A 24,467-nucleotide genomic window follows, 5' to 3' on the forward strand; every position below is an offset into this window, starting at 1 on the left:
GCGTTTACATAAAAAGTTGAACATGTAATTCAAAATAAATCTTCAACAATTTGAACATAACATTGGCAGATATTGCTTGGATATCAATTGTTTCTGAATAATTAAAGATGCATTTAATTACAATTTACATTAACTGTTCATGCACTTTAATCGTAACGTTCAATTTGTCTTTTGCGACATTAGCTTGTTCTCTGTTTATTCAATTTTTGATGCGTTTACATCAGCAAAGTGTTGTTTTTCAAAACCTTAAAATCCTCAGTAGAAAACGGTTTTATTCGAGGGAAACAATCCCCCAAAATAGCAAAGTTTCCAACCACAACGATGTTAGGAAATTACATTGAAGGAGATAGTGAGGGGAAAACTAGGAGAACGTTGGAGAACACCCATTGGCGATGATGTGGGGTTAGGTGTGGCAATGGGTGTGGCAAAGGTTGTGGTATGTGGGTGTGCCAAAGGGTGTAACAATGTGTATGGCCGTGGGTGTGGCCGTGGGTGTGGCGGTGGGTGTGGCCGTGGGTGTGGCGGTGGGTGTGGCAATGGGTGTGGCAATGGGTGTGGCAAAGGTTGTGGTAGTGGGTGTGCCAAAGGGTGTAACAATGTGTATGGCCGTGGGTGTGGCCGTGGGTGTGGCGGTGGGTGTGGCCGTGGGTGTGGCGGTGGGTGTGGCAATGGGTGTGGCAATGGGTGTGGCAAAGGTTGTGGTAGTGGGTGTGCCAAAGGGTGTAACAATGTGTATGGCCGTGGGTGTGGCATGGGTGTGGCGGTGGGTGTGGCAATGGGTGTGGCAATGGGTGTGGCAAATGGTAGCACGTATGAATACACATCCATTTTGGTATGGAGAATAAAAAAAGCTGCAGTAATTTGTTCCCATTCTTCATTTGTGACGCTTTTGCAAAAGTTGTTTTATAAAGAGCTTTATTTATAACGTGTAACGCTGCAGTTTTTCTGTGGATATTGTTTTTAAGCAATATAAAACAAAATGTATTAATATGAGAAGGTTGTCATTATTTTTAAAGGAACATTACAGAATTGGTTTTCGCTAACAAAATAGTTGCTGGCAGTGTAAGCACTTTATGTAATCCACCATATACATAAACTGACAACAAACCTGTAGAAGTTTGAGATCCATCGGCGATCTGGGTCACGGGAGAATAGTGAAAAACCGACTGCAAATTTTGCATTGCATCGATGCAAAAATAAAAACGAATAAAACGCTCACTGAGCGATAAACTCCAAACACGAAGTTAGATTATTTATTTCTGATCAAATATGACATTTCAGACAGAAATATTTCAAGGGATGTTTTCTACTATCATCATCATTAGACCATGTAAGTTTTATGTAAATCTGTGATCTTCACGATTTTTGTTTCTTACCAATTCTGTAACGTTCCTTTAAAGTGTGTTGGAGAAATTGTATGACAAAATAATTTGCTAACGATAGAGTCTCATGTATTTGGTACAAGATTAGCCCAATTAAAAAATAATATATCTGCAATAGTTATACACCATCACTCCATTGGTTATATGTTTGATTTCGTCTGTCAAGAATGTTGCATCTTCTACACCATTATGTTTTACAGGTTAATCATGAATGTCTAATATTGTTAATGTTGTGATACTGCTTCTCAGCTGAACTCTGTGGCACTCTGACCGCTTCATAGCTGGTGTTGGTGCTGCCCTCTGGACGAGCGTAGTCATACTCTGGGCTGCCATTCTCTACTTCAACTGGTTGGTAGTAGGTATGTTGTGCGGGAATTGTCTCTTCAGTCGTAGTGGGTTCCATGTAGACGCGATTCTTGTCCTCCGTTGGCTGCAGCTCCATGTAGGGATCAGCTTGGGTGAGTTGAGTTTTTTTATCAAACGGTTCTGTCTGATAATACGAAAGATGAGAATGATGATGATCACAAAGAATGTAACAGCGAGGACTAAAAGACAACAATGAAAGCTACAATCCATGGAGTTGAAGATGGGGCTGCACCAGACGAGCTTGGGCTAGACACAGTTGAGGAGGTTGAAGTAACCTCGTTCTCTGTGGTTAGAGTAGGATTTCCAGTCGATGGTCTCGTTGATTCTGCTGTAGATGATGTTGACGTGGATGATGTTGTGGGTTCTGTCGTGTGTATTGTCACGGTGTTCCTCACTGTAATTGGTCCGATTTGACATGTACGTTGCATACCAGCGAAATACATTGATGATATGAAGCATTCGAATTCAACACCGTTATCAACAACATCCACTGTCAAATCTAATGTCCTAACGACTGTATCGTTATCATCGTTGATTACTGATGTCCAGTTAGTGTATCTAGAAGTCTGTATAGTGGGATTGATCGTCATTGTGACTGTTCCGTGACTGCTCTCAGATGAACACCTCATATCTAACTCTGTCCCAGCGTCTACTGTAATGGGTCCAGCAGGAGAGCACATAGGGAAGGACGCACTGGGTAAGTATAACACTGAAAGTGTTACACTGGATGAGGCTACGACGAGGCCGCCTCCTGTCGGTATTGGTTCATTGACAATACACAGATACTCATTAGTATCGGACCTCTGCACATTGGTGATGGTAAAGTCCTGAACTGTTTGAGTAGCTATATCTACCGTTGTATCGAAGATGAATCGTCCATTGCCACTATAAACAGTGGCTTGACCCCATCTCAAGACCTGTACTGGGTCCTCAGTCCTCCATGCCACGGTGTGACGCAGCATGAGGTTTGTAGCAGTGCACCTCATATGAACCTGCCCGCCCTCCTTACGATCAGCCTCTGGTGTTAAGATCTCCGCATACGCTGTTGGTTGAGCAGTGACAACCATCAGGAATCCGCCTGCATCAAGTGAACACCAAACACACACCAGCAAAACATACATCGAGATCCTTCCATCCATTGTATTGAATCTAAGTTTATTAAGTTGCGTTTAAATCATTCCTTGAGAAGACGGATTTAGGATGGAAATGAATGAAGTAGAATGATCCCACGTTCACACACTACTCAATGTAATAGTGATTTAATGTACATTTAACGATACATGGGTGTACTTCCTTATGCTGAGCACGGCACGGCAATGAACTTCAACAATAACACAACTCTGGGTTTTAATTTTTACGGCAACAGGTTTAACAATAAGGGTCACAACGTCGCAGTTCAACTGATTCTAGATAATACCCCAAACCAACAGAAAATATGACGTATTTCTTGCCATTAATGCAATTTTCTTAATATTAGTAGAATGGTTTGAAACAGAAGAATCAAGTCAAATAGTTTGACAAATGTTGCCCTTTTAAACCGTTATTTTAAGGTCTTTTAGTCGCTTTGATGTGTGAGAATTGGTTTGCCAAAGAACTTATTTAAATTCTTACTGATGGCTCTCAATAAATGTGACCTGTTTTGGGGAAAAAATATTGTGACGTCATAGATTGCCCAAGGTAGCACGAAACTGATTTGGAAAGTATCTGATTGTTCAGTTCTGGGTATAGGTGTATTCCACCCACAACGCCACGAACGGTGCTAATGGTCTAATGTCCTTTATTGTCTATGTTTAATACAGCATGTACAACTTGATCGAGGAAAACTGGTCATTCGGCCTCGAACCAAAAGTTTAAAAGTCTGTTAAAATCTGTCAGTATTATTTTTGGCAGAATAATTTTCCTAACTCATACAAAGTCCTCGATTTCGTTTTAGTATAACAAAAAATATGAATGGATACATTCGTTTTGTAGGAGGAATAATAAGTATACGTGTTGAGGCAATGAGGTCCGTCCTTTCCCGATTTAGATAACGTTTAAAATACACTTGTCATTAATTTATTCAAATCCAGCAGGTTCATTTATATAAACACAGTCTGATTGCAAACTGATAATCATTAATTAGGAATGCAAATTTATTCATATCAAGCAGGTTCATACATATTCATGTTTTCCGATTACATTTATCTGACTCAAAATCTTGTTGGTTTTTTTAATTTATCAATATAAACCACATGGGAAACTGACTGGGTAAATTTCAAAATGATTTTGGGGGTTGAACAAAGAGTTGACTAATGTGGGATTCGAACCAACGACCTCCGGCACGTTAATCCGGAGGTCGTTGGTTCGAATCCCACTCTAGTCAATTCTTTGTTCAACCCAAAAAATATTTCTAATATAAAAATAATGTGTTATTTATTTACAGAAGTTTTAATTCAAAATGAATATTCACAAATCAGTAATCATTTATAGCAAGCAGGTTTTTACAGTGTTGATGTAAACTGACTACAAAGAAAAATTCTTTTTTTTTGTTCTGACTATGTGTACTTTTATGATCAACCCTAAAAACGTGACGTGAGAATATATTAAAGAGGCTGTGTCGTCTTGCTCATAAAAGGCGTGTGGCTGTACATGGAACTCACACACAGTTACTGCACGTGCACACTCCCTCCGTATCACATCTATTTGGGCATAAAGACACAGCTCCTTTAACCTTAACTTGCACCAATCGCATTGATTCAATGTTTATCGTTACTTTAAAAACATACAATAACATGAACATAAATTTGACAAATATAACTTTTTTTGACAATACTTTTTTTATAATCATGAATGCAATTGCAAATATTTTACAACGATCAGTACACGCCTTTGAATCGTATGGTATAATTTGTTTGTTTAAAAACACTGGACACTATTGGTCATTGTCAAAGACCAGTCTTTTCACTTCGTGTATCTTAACATATGCATAAAATAACAAACCTCTGAAAATTTGAGCTCAATTGGTCGTCGAAGTTGCGAGATAATAATGAAAGAAAAACACCCTTGTCACACAAAGTTGTGTGCCATGGTTGACTTCGAGACCTCAAATTCTAAATCTGAGGTCTCGAAATCAAATTCGTGGAAAATTACTTCTTTCTCGAAAACCATGTCACTTCAGAGGCAGCCGTTTCTCGCTATGTTTTATACCATCAACATCTCCCGTTACTCGTCACCAAGTAAGGTTTTATGATAATAATTATTTTGAGTATTTACCAACAGTTTCCGCTGCATTTAATGAGTTTTTGTATTTTGAGTTTTTTGTATACTTAATTTGGGTACGTTTTTACTTACATAATTAAAGTGTCTATGTATTTCATAATAATATCAAAGGAGGAGGAGGTTACCACAAATGTTAATGCTTTCGCAGAAATAAGTGTTATTTAAACACCACGTTGTGTAAAATAGTGATTTTTATTTTTTCATCTTTATGTGACAACACCCACGGTGTAAATTTTAACACCCAGTCTTTGCAATGTAGGCCTATGGTACTCATGTGTCTAATTGTTAATGTTCTGATACTGCTTCTCAGCTGAACTCTGTGGCACTCTGACCGCTTCATAGCTGGTGTTGGTGCTACCCTTTGGACGAGCGTAGTCGTACTCTGGGCTGCCATTCTCTACTTCAACTGGTTGGAAGTAGGTATCTTCTGTGGGATTTGTCTCTTCAGTCGTAGTGGGTTCCATGTAGACGCGATTCTTATCCTCCGTTGGCTGCAGCTCCATGTAGGGATCAGCTTGGGTGACTCGAGGTTCTTTCTCAGAGGTGAGTCTTTTTATCAGACGGTTCTTTCTGATATCACGAAGGACGAGAATGACGATGATGACGAAAAATGTAATAGCAAAAATAATGGCTATTAACGCTAGAATCCATGGAGTGGAAGATGGAGTTGGTATAGTGCTGGTAATTCCATTGTTTTGTGACGTCATACTTTCGGATGTTGTTATCTGCTCCACCGTCATGGGTATTGTCATTGTGTTCCTAACTGTTATTGGGCCGATTTGACAAGGACGTTGCATAGTAGTGAAGTACATTGATGCGATGACGCAATCGAATGCAACACCATTGTCAGCATCATCCACTGTCAAATCTAATGTCCTTACGACTGTATCGTTATCATCGTTGATTACTGATGTCCAGTTAGTGTATCTAGAAATCTGTATAGTGGGATTGATCGTCATTGTGACTGTTCCGTGACTGCTCTCAGATGAACACCTCATATCTAACTCTGTCCCAGCGTCTACTGTAATGGGTCCAGCAGGAGAGCACATAGGGAAGGACGCACTGGGAAAGTATAACACTGAAAGTGTTACACTGGATGTGGCTACGATGTCGTTGCCTCCGGTCGGTATTGGTTCATTGGCATTACACACATATTCATTAGTATCGGCCCTCTGTACATTGGTGATGGTAAAGTCTTGAACTGTTTGAGTATTCACACCTACCGATGTATCGAAGATGAATCGTCCATTCACGTTTTGATAAGTGGTCTCACCCCATCTTAGGATCAATACTGGGTCCTCAGTCCTCCATGCCACGATATGATGCGACTCGAGGTTTATAGCGGTACACCTCATATCAACCTGCCCGCCGTCCTTACGATCAGCCTCTGGTGTTAAGATCTCCGCAAACACTGTTGGTTGAGCAGTGACAACCATCAGGAATCCACCTGCATCAAGTGAACACCAAACACACACCAGCAAAACATACATCGAGATCCTTCCATCCATCGTATTGAATCTGAGTTTATTAAGTTGCTTTTAAATAATTTCTGGGGAAGACGGATAAAGGATGGAAATGCATGAAGTAGAATGATCCCACGTTTACACACAGCTCAATGTAATAGTGATTTAATGTACATGTATTTAACAACTTTGATTCAGTTCCTTATATTGAGCACCACACACCAATGATCTTCAACAATAAACTCCGGGTTTTCATTTTTTACGGAAACAAGTTAACAATAAGGGTCACAATGTCGCAGTTCAACTGATTCTAGAACATACCCCAAACCACAAAAAAAAATGACATATTCCTCAACATCTTTTCATTATCATCATAAAACAGATTAATCAAGACAAACTTTAGTTTGACAATTGTTGCCATTTTAAACCGTTCAATTTTACAGTCTTTTAGTCGCTTGGATATGTGAGAATTGGTTTGTCAAAGAACTTCTTTAAATTTTTACTGAGTGCTCTCAATGAGTGTGATCCATGTTTGGACGAGGATCGTGACGTCATAGATTGCCCAGGGTATAGTAACACAAAACTGATTTGGGAAATTTTTGATAATTCAGTTCAGGGTATAGATGTATCTCATCAATAAATCACAAATACGTACGCCACCAAAGGTGCTAATAGGGTCCTAAATGGTGATATTGCCTTCTATTTAAAGACACTGGTCAAAGTCCAGTCTTCTCATGTGTATCTCAACATGCACAAAATAACAAACCTGTGAAATTTCTTCTTCTTTGTTTATTTAGAGACCTCAAAATCAAAATCTGAGGTCTCGAAATCAAATTCAAATATTATTTTACTGGAAAATTACTTCCTTCTCGAAAACTACGTTACTCAGAGGGAACCGTTTTTCCACAATGTTTTATACTATCAACAGCTCTCCATTGCTTGTTACTAAGTAAGTTTTTTGCTAACAATTATTTTAAGTAATAACCAATAGTGCCCAGTGCCTTTAAAATATTTTAATAAACATTCTTCAGAGCAGTATGGTTGTTATTAATTTAGCTGTCATTCAAAACGAACACAATAATCACACTATATAGACAGGGATATTAGATAGAGGGCGCACTCTGCCGCTGTGTCAACGTTACGATATGTGCCACACATATAAAACTGCTAGAAAATTTGGGTAGGGGGAAATTTGCATCAGAAGCAAATCACAATAATGCCACAATGTCATGATGCGGTCGAATTGACTCAATGGTGAACCAAATGACCTAAATGACAAATTCAAAATGACGCCGCCAGACTTGCCACAGGTTCATCCATGTTCTGCCACATGAAACCTATCCTAACGTCAACTGAACTGGCTACCCATCAGGTCCCGGATTGAATACAAAGTTCTCCTTCTCACCTTCAAATGCATCCACGGTCTAGCTCCTCCCTACCTATCTGAACTTATAACCATCGCGCAACCATCCCGCTACTCCCTTCGCTCCTCTCAAGGCATCACGCTGAACCACCCATCTCCCAAGATGCTACCCACACTTGGTGATAGAGCCTTCACTACTGCCGCTCCCAAACTGTGGAATAAACTCCCAATATCTATTCGTTATCAACAATCTGTCAATATGTTCAAAACACTTCTAAAAACTCACCTGTTCTGTTAACAACATCTCGTGATGTCAAGCGCATTTGAACATGGTTATGGAAAATGCGCTATATGTTATTGATATTATTTGTACATAGTGTAATTGAAGACATAAACACTACATTGTTTGCTTGAGGGCCTACTGTGGGAAAACCTTCACGTTGCTCACTTCCATTAACTGAAATGAAAGGGAAACGTTAACTGCTTTTCTTTCTGTTGGCGAACTATACTTCTAATCTGCATAAAGGTACAAGATTCTTTGCTATTATTATTAAACATTGAAGGATACCATTCATTTTGGTATTACCCATAATATACACAGATTGTGTAACCACTGTATACTCAGTACTTTCCCGGGTTCTGTGAACAAAATCACAGGCGAGAAACCGACACACCGAGAAAACATTATTATCCTTTTCGAATAAATCTCCTTTGTCGTATACTCTCACTGTGTTGACGTCTCTTCAGTTGTTTCTTTCCGCCATTAGATTTATTTAACCAATAAGAAGTTGCAATCAGTCGGTTTGTGGTCGTGCCAAGGTTCTGCAGTATTTCAATGGTATGGTTGTTCATAAATAACTGTTCTATATTCAGTTGAACTGTGACGTTATAATCCCTTTTGTCAAACATGACTGGATAAAATGAAATTCATGAATTGTGTTATTGTTGAAGTTTATTGGCGCGTAGTGCTCAGTAAGAGGAAGTACAAGTTAAGTCGACTTCATCGTTAAATACATGTACATTAAATCCCTATTACATTGAGCTGTGTGTGAACGTGGGATCATTCTACTTCATGCATTTCCATCCTTTATCCATCTTCTCCATGAATGATTTAATAGCAACTTAATAAACGCAGATTCAATACGATGGATGGAAGGATCTCGATGTATGTTTTGCTGGTGTGTGTTTGGTGTTCACTTGATGCAGGCGGATTCCTGATGGTTGTCACTGCTGAACCAACAGCGTATGCGGAGATCTTAACACCAGAGGCTGATCGTAAAGAGGGCGGGCAGGTTAAAATGAGATGTACCGCTACAAACCTCGTCTCGGATCATATCGTGGAGTGGAGGACTGAGGAACAGACACTGAGATGGGGTGAGACCACTTATCAAACCGTAAATGGACGATTCATCTTCGTTACATCGGTAGGTGTGAATACTCAAACAGTTGTTCAAGACTTTACCATCACCAATGTGCAGAGGGCCGATACTAATGAATATGTGTGTAGAGTCAATTACCAAATAGCCACCGGAGGCAGCACCATCGTAGCCTCATCCAGTGTAACACTTTCAGTGTTATACTTCCCCAATGCGTCCTTCCCTATGTGCTCTCCTGCTGGACCCATTACAGTAGACGCTGGGACAGAGTTAGATAAGAGTTGTTCATCTGAGAGCAGTCACGGAACAGTCACAATGACGATCAATCCCACTATACAGACTTCTAGATACACCAACTGGATATCAGTAATCAACGATGATAGCGATACAGTCTCCAGGACATTAGAATTGACAGTGGATGATGCTGACAATGGTGTTGCATTCGATTGCTTCATATCATCAATGTACTTCGATGGTATGCAACGTACATGTCACATCGGACCAATTACAGTGAGGAACACCTTGACAATACCCATGACAGAACCCACAACAGCATCTACGTCAACACCATCTACAGCAGGATCAGCGAGACCATCGACTGGAAATCCTACTCCATCTACAGAGAACGAGGTTACTTCAACCTACTCCTCTGCATCTACTCAATCTACGTCCACGCCTTCGTCCAGTCCTGCCGCCATTGCCGGAGCAGTCGCCGGGGGAGTCGCTGTATTTATTCTCCTCGTAATCCTGATCCTTATTTGCTGCAAACGATGCTCCGGCAACTCGGATCCCAAATCGGAACAGTTCAATGAAGACATCAACCAAACAAATACTGACTTGACACTAGATAGACTTGAGCAGTCTCAGGTCAGTTTTAACGAGTATGGAGATCTTGACTCAATACAGTATGGATTACAGGATAATATCATATATGTCCCATCCCGGAGCCCAATATCCGGACCAGGTGAGTCTTACGCTGGCACTTTGGCGGTACAAACAGCTGAGACGATTGATCCAAGTCTAATTTATGCAAAACCAATCCGTACCAAAACTCAAAAGACTGAACGTGAATTGAAGAAGCAACAGTCAGACCCCAACGATAACCCTACAACTGATCAGAGTTACAACAATCCTGCATTTGATTCTAATGTCTCTGGTGGAACAACAGCGCCCTATTGGGACGACTCACCCACTCCCACACCGGCGGCATCGGTTAGACCAACTCGACCTAGTAAACCCACACCCTATAATCCCGACCCGTCACAGCGTAACCCATTGGGTACCCGTAATGACAATCCTGTGATTGAGTCAAGTGTCTCTGATGGAACAACATCGCCCTCTGGAGTCGACTTATTCACATCCACCAAACCGATTGCATTAGTCAGACCAACTCGACCTAGTAAGCCCAGACCCTATAAGCCCAAGCCAGCAGAGCGTACGAGTGACACCCCGAGTACCCACAACGACCGGATGCCACCCTCTCCCCCACCCCTAACAAGCGTCAATGACGGTGCCCCTAGCCTGGAAAACACCGACGATTCTCCTTATGCCCAAGACTCCGTACCCATGAGACAGCAGAGTAGTCATGGCAACCCAGCATCTGAGGATCACATTGTCTATGCTGATTTGGATTTGCAATCAGACGAGATTCAAGATGGCGGACACCACCCTCAACCAGCATCTGAAGCAGTGCTGTACTCGAGTGTAATGATGAACTAACATTGATGTTTTTGATAGGTATCATAGGATGAGAAAGACGCTGCCCTTCTCCTTGTCACCTGGGCCCAATTTCATAGAGCTGCTAAGAACAACAAAATTGCTTAGCATGAAATTTCTTCCTTGAATAAAACAGGACTACCAACCAAGTTTCTACCTGTTGCATATTGCTTGTTACTGGTATTCAGCTGTTGTTTGCTTATCCTGAAAATCACATGGAAATTTGGTTGGTAATCCTGTTTGTATCAAGGAAGAAATGTCATGCTTAGCAAATGTTTGTGCTCAGCAACTCTATATGAAATTGGGTTCGGTATTCTCTCCCAATCTAATCTACGTACCTTCTCCTAAAATGCTTATCAGCTCTTATTTATCCCTTGATTAATCTTCAAATAATTTTGTTCTACAATTTGAATTGGCCTCATTGCTTTTTAAATGAACAATTAAGCATCAATTTTAGAAACTTGAGTTTTCAACTGTTAAATTTAGACATCTTTTTTAGAGCTATTATTTTGTAAACGAGCTATTATACGACCACGGTCTTGAGATCCTATCCGTTAGCCAAGACATTTTCTTGTACAAACTTTATAAATAAGGACAAATTTTCACATTAAACATGAATTTGATTTTATATTGTACCGATAACCAAAAACATAAACTTGTTGTTCTTTTGATAAAACCTTGCCTTGCTGAAAAAAGGGAACCACAACAAAAACTGCAACCTAACACAATAAAATTAAACCTATTCACAACTAAATTGTACACATTTTTAATACGCTTCTTGGGTTAAAAATAATAAATCTCAGAAGCGTCACAAGTTGTCACGAACTATACAAACATAACTGCATGGGCTTTTATTTCTCAAAATCAAGCGGTTTGTATCCCCCTTAACGTGCACTCAGTACCACACCCTTTGCCACACCCATTGCCACACCCACACTTCCATACCATCGCCGAAGGGTGTTCGTCCATGTCCTTCAAGTTTTCCCTCCACTATATCTGCCTAAATTTCAAAACAGTGTCGTGGTTGGAAACTTTGCTATTTTGTAATCACAACAATTTCATACATTTTGGATTATTTCACTTGAATGAAATTGTTTTGTCTGTGGGTTTTAAGGTTTTAAGATTTTGAAAAATGTGTACACTTTGCTAATATAACCGCATCTAATACAGAAAAAAACTATAACAAACAAAATGTACGTTTACGATTAAAAGGCGTGTACAAACACTTTGTGTGAATTGATTGCAAATGTATCCTTAAGTATTCAGAAGATAATTAATATCCAAAAAAGTTACATGTCAAAGTTATGTTTTATGATTGATATATTTTTACATTAACGCTAAAATGAAGTCGGTGTGATCGGTGTTTGCTAAGATTAAAGGGACCGTGTCGTCATGACTAATGATACGGAGTAGGGAAGGCGCACCTGCAGTAACTGGTTGATAGATCATAGTTCCATGTACAGCAATGGCCTGCTTTGACCATGACGACACAGCCCCTTTAATCTATTTTCACGTCACACTTTTAGGTTTTGATAAAAAAATTAAAAAGTCAGAAAAAAATGAATAATATTTTTGTACTCAGATTGCATCAACAGTGTAAGAACCTGCTCGACATTATGTTTTTTTTTTAGTGAATATTCATTTGGAATTAGGATAAATGATTATGTCTGAACCTGCTTCTGATCAATATGTTACTTAATAAATAAATTACTTAAAAAAATCATTTCAGATTAAAAATAACAACAAGATTTTGATTAAGATAAATGTATTAATTTTTGGTTTTTACCCATATACACCGATGTGTGTAGCACTGTATACTCAGTACTTACCCGAGTCCTATGAAAAAAATCACAGGCATTTTTACTCGGGTGGGATTCGAACCCACGACCTTTGCATTTCCAGAGCAGTGTCATACCAACAAGATAAATGTAATTGGAAAACATGAATATGTGCGTATACCTGCTTGATATTAATAAATTTTGCATTTTGAAAATTTTGTATGTTAAAATTCTGCTATAGAATTATTGTATAATTAATTTTGTTTTATATTAGAATACAATCGAGGACTTGTATGAGCTAGAATAGAAAAGACTCTGACAAAATACTGAACCATTTTTTAACAGACTTTTAGATGTTGGTTGAGGACAATGAACGGCACTTGATCAAGTTTTTTCATTCTGTATTTAAAAGGATTAATAATCAGGATTTGTGACCCTGTTGACACCGTTGGTGGCGTGTTTGTGATTTATTGATGGGATACATCTATACCCTGAACTGAACTATCTGACATTTTCCAAACTAGTTTGGTGCTACCCTGATCAATCTAAGACGTCACAATCCTCGTTCAAATATGGGTCACACTCTGGGAGAGCGCTCAGTGAAAATTTGAATAAATTCTTTAACAAGCAATATCTCACCTACCTGTAATTCTTAAAGCAACTAAAAGGACTGTAAAAGAGAAACATTTGTAAAACCAATATTTGATTTAATTCTCCAATTTCGAACAATCCTCCTAGTTATATAATGATATATATGCATATCCAGCATATTATTCTGAGGCTGGATTTGTTGACCGTCCTGTTGTATTTCTCTCAGTAACAGCTTTGTGTACAACACTCCCATAGGCTGCAATAGGAGACTTTTGGGACGCTTGGTGGCAGCAGACTTACCAGGTAAATTTCATTGTTCTCGGTAATCTGCGCGTGCTCAGAACTACGTAAACAATGAAAATTTACCTGGTAAGTCCTGCCACCTAGCGCCTCAAAGTCTCCCATTGAGGGAGTCTTTAGAGTATGAAGACCTTCTCTGAAGACGGTTGGAACTCAGCCCTAAACGACTCACAAGACTCCCCACTTTACTCGGACTCGGTCTCGAGGATTGAGGTCTCGAATACAAGACTTGTGTACGAGGCTATAGGTCATTTGCTTGTCACAATAAACTTGTTTGCGTCATTTATTGCAGGGGATTCCCTTCTTGTTGTACATAGGCGACGCGGTGTTTACATGCTGACAAGTTATGACTACAGCTGAACATGTTTCTATACTGTTTTTGTATGTGTTCGGGAACACCCGAACACTTATTGTTAGGTGTTCAGACTTCAGCCGAACACTTTGTTTTTGTTCGAGTTTTCTTTTTTAGATGTTCGACCAGCAGGCGATGCGTGTTGGGCAATGACGCCGTTATTTTCCTGATCGAGAGATGGACGTTTAAGATACCACGTGGTTATATCAATCAGTCGTCATTTATTTATTCAAGCCAGTTCATACATATTCATACATCTGATTACAAGAGAACAAACATTTAAAAATGCAAATTTAATCATATCAAGCAAGTTCATACTAAATAATTATTTCCGATTACAAATTTTTTCATGACTCAAAATCCTGCTGGTTTTTTCTATTCTAAAAACGATGTTAGCATAGAAGCAGGTTCATACATAATCATATATTCTTATTCCAAATGAATATTCACTTAAAATATATAACAGCGAGCAGGTTCTAATTGATGTAATCTGAGAACGAAGGAATTTTTTTTTCTATTTGAGCATATTCTTAATAATTTGTGACGCTTTCGCAATAGTTGTTTTATCCAAGAATCGTGTTTTATAAAGAGCTTCAATTATAACGTGTCACGCTGCAGTTTTTCTGTGGTTATTGTTTGAAAGCAATATAAAAATTGGATTGATATGAAAAGTATTTTTAAATTGTGTTGAAGAAATTTTATGGCAAAATATTAATTAGTCAACGATATTTTTTATAGAGTCTCATGTATGTGGTACAAGATTAACCCAATTAAAAAATAATATATCTGCAATAGTTAAACACCCTCAATCACTCCATTGATTCGAGTAATTTCGTCTGTCTAGAATCTTGCATCTTCTACACCATTATGTTGTGCAGGTATATCATGGATGTCTAATTGTTAATGTTCTGATACTGCTTCTCAGCTGAACTCTGTGGCACTCTGACCGCTTCATAGCTGGTGTTGGTGCTGCCCTCTGGACGAGCGTAGTCATACTCTGGGCTGCCATTCTCTACTTCAACTGGTTGGTAGTAGGTATCTTGTGTTGGAATTGTCTCTTCGGTCGTAGTGGGTTCCATGTAGACGCGATTCCTGTCCTCCTCCGTTGGCTGCAGCTCCATGTAGGGATCAGGTGGGTGACGCGAGGTTCTTTCTCAGAGGTGAGTCTTTTTATCAGACGTTTCTGTCTGACGTCACGAAGGATGAGAATGATGATAATGACAAAGAATGTCACAGCGAGGACTAAGACAACAATGAAAGCTACAATCCATGGAGTTGAAGATGGGGCTGGATCAGACGAGCCTGGGCTAGACAAAGTTGAAGAGGTTGAAGTAGCCTCGTTCTCTGCGATTGGAGTAGGATTTCCAAACGATGATCTCGTTGATCCTGCTGTAGATGATATTGACGTGGATGATGTTGTGGGTTCTGTCGTGGGTACTGTCACAGTGTTCCTCAATGTAATTGGTCCGATTTGACATGCACCATGCATACCAGCGAAATACATTGATGATATGAGGCATTCGAATACAACACCATTATCAGCATCATCCACTGTCAAATCTAATGTCCTTAAGACTGTATCGTTATCATCGTTGATTACTGATGCCCAGTTGGTGTATCTAGAAGTCTCTATAGTGGGATTGATCGTCATTGTGACTGTTACGTGACTGCTCTCAGATGAACATCTCATATCTAACACTGTCCCAGCGTCTACTGTAATGGGTCCAGCAGGAGAGCACATAGGGAAGGACGCACTGGGGAAGTATAACACTGAAAGTGTTACACTGGATGTGGCTACGATGGTGTGGCCTCCACCCTGTATTGGGTCATTGACGTTACACACATATTCATCAGTATCGGCCCTCTGCACATTGGTGATGGTAAAGTCTTGAACAACTGTTTGAGTATTCACACCCGATGTAACGAAGATGAATCGCCCATTCACGTTTTGATAAGTGGTCTCACCCCATCTCAGGGTAAACTGAGTTCTCCACTCCACGATATGATGCGACTCGAGGTTTGTAGCGGTACACCTCATATCAACCTGCCCGCCCTCCTTACGATCAGCCTCTGGTGTTAAGATCTCTGCATACACTGTTGGTTGAGCAGTGACAACCATCAGGAATCCGCCTGCATCAAGTGAACACCAAACACACACCAGCAAAACATACATCGAGCTCCTTCCATCCATCGTGTTGAATCTGAGTTTAAGTTGCTATTAAATCATTCATGGAGAAGACGGATAAAGGATGGAAATGCATGAAGTTGAATGGTCCCACGTTCACACACAGCTCAATGTAATAGGGATTTAATGTAAGTTATGTATTAATTTTAACGATGAATTCGACTTGGTTAGTACTTCCTCTTGCTATAACTACGCGCCAATAAACCTCAACAATAACACAATTCATGAATTTAATTTTATCCAGACATGTTTGACAAAGAGAATTATAACGTCACAGTTCAACCGATTCTAGAACAGTTGTTTGAGAACAACCATACCGCAACTTACCCGAATCATGAATACTGTACTACGTCACTACCACAAACCGACTGATTGCAACATTTGAAAGTTCCACCAAGGTCTAATTGTGGAAAGAAACAAACGAAGAGACAGAAACACAGTAAGACTATACTTTAGAAGAGTTTCATTGAAAAGGGATAAGAATATAACGTCACTGTTTAATTTTCATGAAACTTGTACCTATATGCAGATTAGAACTAGGTAGGGTTCGACACTAGAAGGCAGAACGGTTTACATATTCTCTTTCATTTCGGTCGTTGACAATGTGCAACTTGAGTTTTGCAACAATATGAATTTTGGTTTTATAACTGTATACACCAATTTATACTCAGTAATTTTCTGGGTACTTTGTTTTGTTTCTTTCTATTTGTAAATACTGAATTGACAGTGCTTACACAAATCGGTGTATAAGTTTAAAACCAAAATTAATAACAACAATTAAAGAGATATTAAATATGGACAGCATGAAAAAGTAAATTTAATTTCGATCATTGCTTCGCCATTGAGTCACTTCGACTAAGTTATGAGACTATTTCCTTATCGTGGTTTGCTGCTGGTGCCAAATGCCACAACTCTGAAATTTCCTAGCAGTGTTATGGTATGGTACACATCGTAACAATGACATAGCGGCAGACTGCGCCCTCTATCCGATATCCATGTGTATTGTGATCATTGTGTTCGTTTTGAACCACAGCTAAATTAATAACGCCCATAGTATATGGATGGAGTGGTAGGGTATAGCCACTAATATACTTCATTGAGCTTCCTTACAAATAAGGGCCGTAGACATTTTTAATTCAAAACTCAACAGAGAAGTGGTTTTTTTTAAGCTTGAAATGCATTTTAATTATGAAGTCACACAGCATTATGTACAATTATTAATTTGCAATAGTGATGTAACAGCTAACCAAACATAAGTATCGTTGATGCTGAAAGGTTTAGTCAAATAGCATCTAAATGAAAAGTAACGGGTCAGAAGATAAATTTGAAACTTTATCTAGGGATTTTTTACATCGAGTTTGATTATAAAAAATATAGTGAGTTGTGAATGATCTGTATTGTTGGATGGAGTTTGAACTGAGCCCAATTTGTTTTATTTCGCTGTGCAATGACACAAAACCTTTACATTTATTTCTTGGCTTTTGAGATGTCGTTGTTGAATTCGCAAAAAAAAAGATTTTCGTTTTGGTTAAAGTCGTTATTTGAAACAAACATAATATTTACAGTTAGTGTGAGGACGTACCATCACATGTTGTTATCCTTAAACGTGTTCGTATACCATCACCATAGGTTACTTGTAGTTTTAACTGCAAGTATTAATAAATGACTTATTTACATAAATTATACACAATTTTGTTAACGGTGTAAACTTTAGTCCTCCAACACTTATTATTCATACTTCTTTGCCAGTGTGGGTTTTAACTGCTCCAGTAAAAAAAAAATTGTATTCAGCCTAGAATGTATTTGTATTAAAAGATTGTTATCAAAACGCAGCTCTGACCAAAGTTAGAAACTGCAATGCATGGTCCGCGTGCTTGTCTAATACTAGTACCGTCACTCGTACACAGTTAAATTTAAAGAAGTTTTCTTGATTTGGTTGAGTGGTATAAAGTCTCTTGAAATCCACTGAGAACAATGCAAATGGCTGTCCTTAAAAAATGGATGATGTAATTGACGTTATATTGTAGATATTTGGAGGTGTTGTTATCAAAGTATTCTGTGTATATGTATGAGTTTGAACTGAGCCCAATTTGTTTTATTCCGCTGGGCAATGACACAAAACCTTTACAATTTAATTAATGGCTTTTGAGATGTCGTTGTTGCGTCATTGAATTCGCATAAAAAAAGGAACTTCGTTTTGGTTAACGTCGATATTTGAAACAAAAATAGTATTTACAATTGATGTGAGGACCTACCATCACATTTTGTTATCATTAAACGCGTTCGTATACCATCACCATAGGCTACTTGCAGTTTGAACTGCTAAGTATTAATATTTACATATTATACACAATTTTGTTAACGGTGTAAACTTACGTCCTCCGACACTTATTATTTATACTCCTTAGCCAGTGTGAGTTTTAACTGCTCCAGTAAAAATATCGAATTCATCCTAAAATTTAATTGTATGAAAAGATTGTTATCAAAACGCAGCTCCAACCAAAGCTAGAAACTGCAATGCATGGTCCGCGTTCTTGCCTAATACTAGTACCGTCGCTCGCAAGTTTTCTCGATTTGGTTGACTGGTATATGTCTCTTGAAATCCACTGAGAAGTGACTGCCCTTAAAAATGGATGATGTAATTGACGTTTCTATTGTATATTGGAAGTATTTTGTTCAAAGTATTCTGTGTATAATCCGCACTCCATTGAGAGAGTGTCGCCTCGAATACTGCCACTATACCATTACAATGTATCCTGCATAAACTGGGGATTCAAAGTTGACACCAAGCGTGTTGTCTTATGTAGATTCCCGAATAGAGAATCAAAGTAATCACAATAGGAGGTTAACACCAATTTAAATGTTTTCGCAGGAATTAGTGTTATTTAAACACCACATTGTGTATATATTCCTTTTTGTTTGTTTGTATCTTAATGTGACAACACCCATGGTGTAAATTTTAACACCCAGTTTTGCAATGTTTATGGTACTCATGTGTCTAATTGTTAATGTTCTAATACTGCTTCTCAGCTGAACTCGGTGGCACTCTGACCACTTCATAGCTGGTGTTGGTGCTGCCCTCTGGACGAGCGAAGTCATACTCTGGGCTGCCATTCTCTACTTCAACTGGTACTTGGTAGTACGTATGTTGTGCGGGATTTGTCTCTTGAGTCTCCGTGTAGACGCGATTCCTGTCCTCCGTTGGCTGCAGCTCCATGTTGGGATCAGGTTGGGTGACTCGAGGTTTTTTCTCAGAGGTGGGTCTTTTTATCAGACGTTTCTTTCTGACGTCACGAAGGATGAGAATGATGATTATGACAAAGAATGTAACAGCGAGGATTAAGACAACAATGAAAGGTACAATCCATGGAGTTGAAGATGGGGCTGCACCAGAGCTTGGGCTAGACACTGTTGAAGAGGTTGAAGTAACCTCGTTCCCCGTAGTTGGTGTAGGATTTCCAATCGATGGTGTCGTTGATCCTGTTGTTGATGATGTTGACGTGGATGATGTTGTGGGTTCTGTCATGGGTATTGTCACGGTGTTCCTCACTGTAATTGGGCCGATGTGACATGTTCGTTGCATACCAGCGAAATACATTGATGATATGAAGCATTCGAATGCAACACCATTATCAGCATCATCCACTGTCAAATCTAATGTCCTTAAGACTGTATCGCTATCATCGTTGATTACTGATGTCCAGTTGGTGTATCTAGAAGTCTGTATAGTGGGATTGATCGTTATTTTGACTGTTCCGTGACTGCTCTCAGATGAACATCTCATATCTAACTCTGTCCAAGCGTCTACTGTAATGGGTCCAGCAGGAGAGCACATAGGGAAGGACGCATTGGGGAAGTATAACACTGAAAGTGTTACACTGGATGTGGCTACGATGGTGTTGCCTCCACCCTGTATTGGGTAATTGACATTACACACATATTCATCAGTATCGGCCCTCTGCACATTGGTGATTGTAAAGTCTTGAACAACTGTTTGAGTAGCTGTATCTACCGATGTATCGAAGATGAACCGTCCATTGTTATTATTAAAGGTGGCTCCACCCCATCGCAGGGTCTCTATAGGGTCCTCAGTCCTCCACGCCACGATACGATCCGACCCGAGGTCTGTAGCGATACACCTCATATCAACCTGCCCGCCCTCCTTCCGATCGGCCTCTGGTGTTAAGATCTCTGCATACACAGTTAATTGAGCACTGACAACCATCAGGAATCCGCCTGCATCAAGTGAACACCAAACACACACCAAAAAAACATACATCGAGATCCTTCCCTCCATCGTATTGAATCTGAGTTTATTAAGTTGCTATTAAATCATTCCTGGAGAAGACGGATAAAGGATGGAAATGCATGAAGTAGAATGATCCCACGTTCACACACAGCTCAATGTAATAGTGATTTAATGTACGTTTAACGGTACATGGTTGTACTTTCTTATACTGAGCACGACACGCCAATGAACTTCAACAATAACACAATTCTGGGTTTCATTTTTACGGCAACAAGTTTAACAATAAGGGTCACAATGTCGCAGTTCAACTGATTCTAGAAAATACCCCAAACCAACAGAAAATATGACGTATTTCTTGCCATTAATGTAATTTTCTTAATATTATTAGGATGGTTTGAAACAGAAGAATCAAGTCAAATAGTTTGACAAGATGGTTGCCCTTTTAAACCTTTATGTTACGGTTTTTTAGTCGCTTTGATATGTGAGAATTGGTTTGCCAAAGAACTTATTTAAATTCTTACTGATGGCTCTCAATAAATGTGATCCGTATTTGGGAGGGACAAATATTTGTGACGTCATAGATTGCACGTAGCGCGAAACTGATTTTGGAAAGTTTTTGAACTTTCAGTTCTGTGTATAGATGTATCCAATCTACAACGCCACCAACGGTGCCAACGGGGTCCCAATGTCCTTAATTGTCTATTTTCAATACAGAATGCACAACTTGATCGAGGAAAACTGTTCATTTGGCCTCAACCAAAAGTTTAAAAGTCTGTTAAAATCTTTCAGTATTTTGGCAGAATGATTTACCTAGCTCATACAAAGTCCTCGATCTCGTTTCAGTATAACACAAAATATGAATGGATACATTCGTTTTGTAGGAGGAATAATAAGTATACGTGTTGAGGCAATGAGGTCCGTTCTTTCCCGATTGAGATGACGTTTAAAATACACTTGTCCCTAATTTATTCAAATCCAGCAGGTTCATTTATATAAACACAGTCTGATTGCAAACTGATAATCATTTAGGAATGCAAATTTATTCATATCAAGCAGGTTCATACATATTCATGTTTTCCGATTACATTTATCTGACTCAAAATCTTGGTGCTTTTTTAAATTTATCAATATAAACCACAAGGGAAACTGACTGGGTAAATTTTAAAATGATTTTTGGGGTTGAACAAAGAATTGACTAGAGTGGGATTCGAACCAACGACCTCTGGCACGTTAATCCGGAGGTCGTTGGTTCGAGTCCCACTCTAGTCAATTCTTTGTTCAACCCAAAAGAATTATTTTTAATATAAAAATAATGTGTTATTTATTTACAGAAGTTTTAATTCGAAATGAATATTCACAAATCAGTTATCATAGCAAGCAGGTTTTTACAGTGTTGATGTAAGCTGACTACAAAGAAAAAAACATTTTTTTTTGTTCTGACTTTGTGTACTTTTATGATCAACCCTAAAACGTGACGTGAGAATATATTAAAGGGGCTGTGTCGTCTTGCTCATAAAAGGCGTGTGGCTGTACATGGAACTCACACACAGTTCTGCACGTGCACACTCCCTCCGTATCATATCTATTTGGGCATAAAGACACAGCTCCTTTAACCTTAACTTGCACCAATCACATTGAGTCCATGTTTAGCGATTCTGTAAAAACATACAGTAACATGAACATAAGTTTGACAAATATAACTTTCATGGACAATACTTTTTTTAATAATCATAAATGCAATTGCAAATATTTTACAACGAGTGTACACGCCTTTGAATCGTGTGGAATAAAAAAAATTAATGAGTTTATTTTGTATATTTAATTTGGATACGTTTAATTACATAATCGAGGTGTACATGTATTTCAAAATAATATCAAAATCAATAACTATCGAATAGATCAATGATAGTTTATTATTGTTGTCAATAATTTATTCATATATATGAGGTTCATTTATGAAATCCATAGAGGACAATAGAAATTGCCCTCTCTTCCAAAAATGGACGTTTGTATTGTAACTTTTAGGAGGTGTTGTGTACAAAGTACTCTGTAATTATCTGAACCTTTTGAGTGAGTGTCGTCTTGACTATTGTACCGCTATGGTTTTTATGTACACTGCAACAACTGGGGTGTCAAATTGACACCAAGTGTTTAGTCACATAACGATACCAAATAGAGAATCAAAGTAATCACCATAGGAGGTTAACGCCAATGTAAATGTTTTCACAAAACTAAGTGTTTTTAAACACCACATTGTGTAAAATATTGATTTCTTTTTTCATCTTAACGTGACAACACCCATGGTGCACATTTTAACACCCAGTTTTTGCAATGTATATGGTACTCTTGTGTCTAATTGTTAATGTTCTGATACTGCTTCTCAGCTGAACTCTTTGGCACTCTTACCGCTTCATAGCTGGTGTTGGTGCTGCCCTCTGGACGAGCGTAGTCATACTCTGGGCTACCATTCTCTAATTCAACTGGTTGGTAGTAGGTATCTTGTTTTTGAATTGTCTCTTCAGTCGTAGTGGGTTCCATGTAGACGCGATTCTTGTCCTCCGTTGGCTGCAGCTCCATGTAGGGATCAGCTTGGATGACTCGGGGTTCTTTTTCAGAGATGAGTCTTTTTATCAGACGGTTCTTTCTGACGTCACGAAGGATGAGAATGATGATGACCACGAAGAATGTAACAGCGAGGACTACGACAACAATGAAAGCTACAATCAATGGAGTTGAAGATCGGGCTGGATTAGACGAGCCTGGGCTAGACACTGTTGAGGAGGTTGAAGAAGCCTCGTTCTCTGTAGTTGGAGTAGGATTTCCAATCGATGATCTCGTTGATGCTGCTGTAGATGATGTTGACGTAGATGCTGTTGTGGGTTCTGTCATGGGTATTGTCACGGTGTTCCTCACTGTATATGGTCCGAATTGACATGTACGTTTCATACCAGCGAAATACATTGATGATATGAAGCATTCGAATGCAACACCATTATCAGCATCATCCACTGTCAAATCTAATGTCCTTAAGACTGTGTCGCTATCATCGTTGACTACTGATGTCCAGTTGGTGAATCTAGAATTCTGTATTGTGGGATTAATCGTGATTGTGACTGTTCCGTGACTGCTCTCAGATGAACACCTCATATCTAACTCTGTCCCAGCGTCTACTGTAATGGGTCCAGCAGGAGAGCACATAGGGAAGGACGCATTGGGGAAGTATAACACTGAAAGTGTTACACTGGATGAGGCTACGATGGTGGTGCCTCCGATCGATATTGGGTCATTGACATTACACACATATTCATCAGTATCGGCCCTCTGCACATTGGTGATGGTAAAGTCTTGAACAACTGTTTGAGTATTCGCACCCGATGTATCGAAGATGAATCGTCCGTTTCTATTATGAACAGTGAATTCACCAAATCTCAGGGTCTGTATTGGGTCCTCAGTCCTCCACTCCACGATGTAATCCGACTCGAGGTTTGTAGCGGTACACCTCATATCAACCTGCCCGCCCTCCTTACGATCAGCCTCTGGTGTTAAGATCTCCGCATACGCTGTTGGTTGAGCAGTGACAACCATCAGGAGTCCGCCTGCATCAAGTGAACACCAAACACACACCAGCAAAACATACATCGAGATCCTTCCATCCATCGTATTGAATCTAAGTTTATTAAGTTGCTATTAAATCATTCCTGGAGGAGACGGATAAAGGATGGAAATGCATGAAGTAGAATGATCCCACGTTCACACACAGCTCAATGTAATAGTGATTTAATGTACGTTTAACGATACATGGTTGTACTTCCTTATACTGAGCACGACACGGCAATGAACTTCAACAATAACACCATTCTCGGTTTTCATTTTTACGGTAACAAGTTTAACAATAAGGGTCACAATGTCGCAGTTCAACTGATTCAAGAACATGCCCCAAACCAACAAAATAAATGACGTATTATTCAACATATTTTTTACATTCTCCTCATATTATAGTAGGATGGTTTAAAACAGAATAATCAAGTCAAATATAGTTTGACAAGTTTTTGCCACTTTAAACCGTTATAAAACAGGCATTCAGTCGC

The 24,467-nt window shown here is 39.1% G+C and overlaps 3 protein-coding genes across 3 annotated transcripts; all 3 read right to left on the reverse strand.

Moving 5' to 3' along the window:
• Window positions 1-5,284: 5,284 nt before the first annotated feature.
• Window positions 5,285-6,514, reverse strand: LOC139946318 (uncharacterized). Its single transcript, XM_071943944.1, has one exon. It carries the CDS (start codon window positions 6,512-6,514, stop codon window positions 5,285-5,287), a length of 1,230 nt encoding a protein of 409 aa, XP_071800045.1.
• Window positions 6,515-14,957: 8,443 nt separating this feature from the next.
• On the reverse strand, window positions 14,958-16,136 carry LOC139946319 (uncharacterized). The gene has a single exon (XM_071943945.1). The coding sequence runs from the start codon at window positions 16,134-16,136 to the stop codon at window positions 14,958-14,960; it is 1,179 nt and encodes a 392-aa protein (XP_071800046.1).
• A 5,576-nt stretch (window positions 16,137-21,712) lies between these two features.
• Window positions 21,713-24,072, reverse strand: LOC139946260 (uncharacterized). The gene has a single exon (XM_071943881.1). It carries the CDS (start codon window positions 24,034-24,036, stop codon window positions 22,732-22,734), a length of 1,305 nt encoding a protein of 434 aa, XP_071799982.1. The 5' UTR covers window positions 24,037-24,072; the 3' UTR covers window positions 21,713-22,731.
• Between the last annotated feature and the right edge of the window lie 395 nt (window positions 24,073-24,467).

The sequence above is a fragment of the Asterias amurensis genome, chromosome 13 (genome assembly GCF_032118995.1).
Source record: "Asterias amurensis chromosome 13, ASM3211899v1".
Lineage (NCBI taxonomy): Eukaryota > Metazoa > Echinodermata > Asteroidea > Forcipulatida > Asteriidae > Asterias > Asterias amurensis.

Coding starts and splice junctions, on each gene's coding strand:
- LOC139946260 (XM_071943881.1), bottom strand. CDS start 24,036: ATGGATGGAAGGATCTCGATGTATGTTTTGCTGGTGTGTGTTTGGTGT.
- LOC139946318 (XM_071943944.1), bottom strand. CDS start 6,514: ATGGATGGAAGGATCTCGATGTATGTTTTGCTGGTGTGTGTTTGGTGT.
- LOC139946319 (XM_071943945.1), bottom strand. CDS start 16,136: ATGGATGGAAGGAGCTCGATGTATGTTTTGCTGGTGTGTGTTTGGTGT.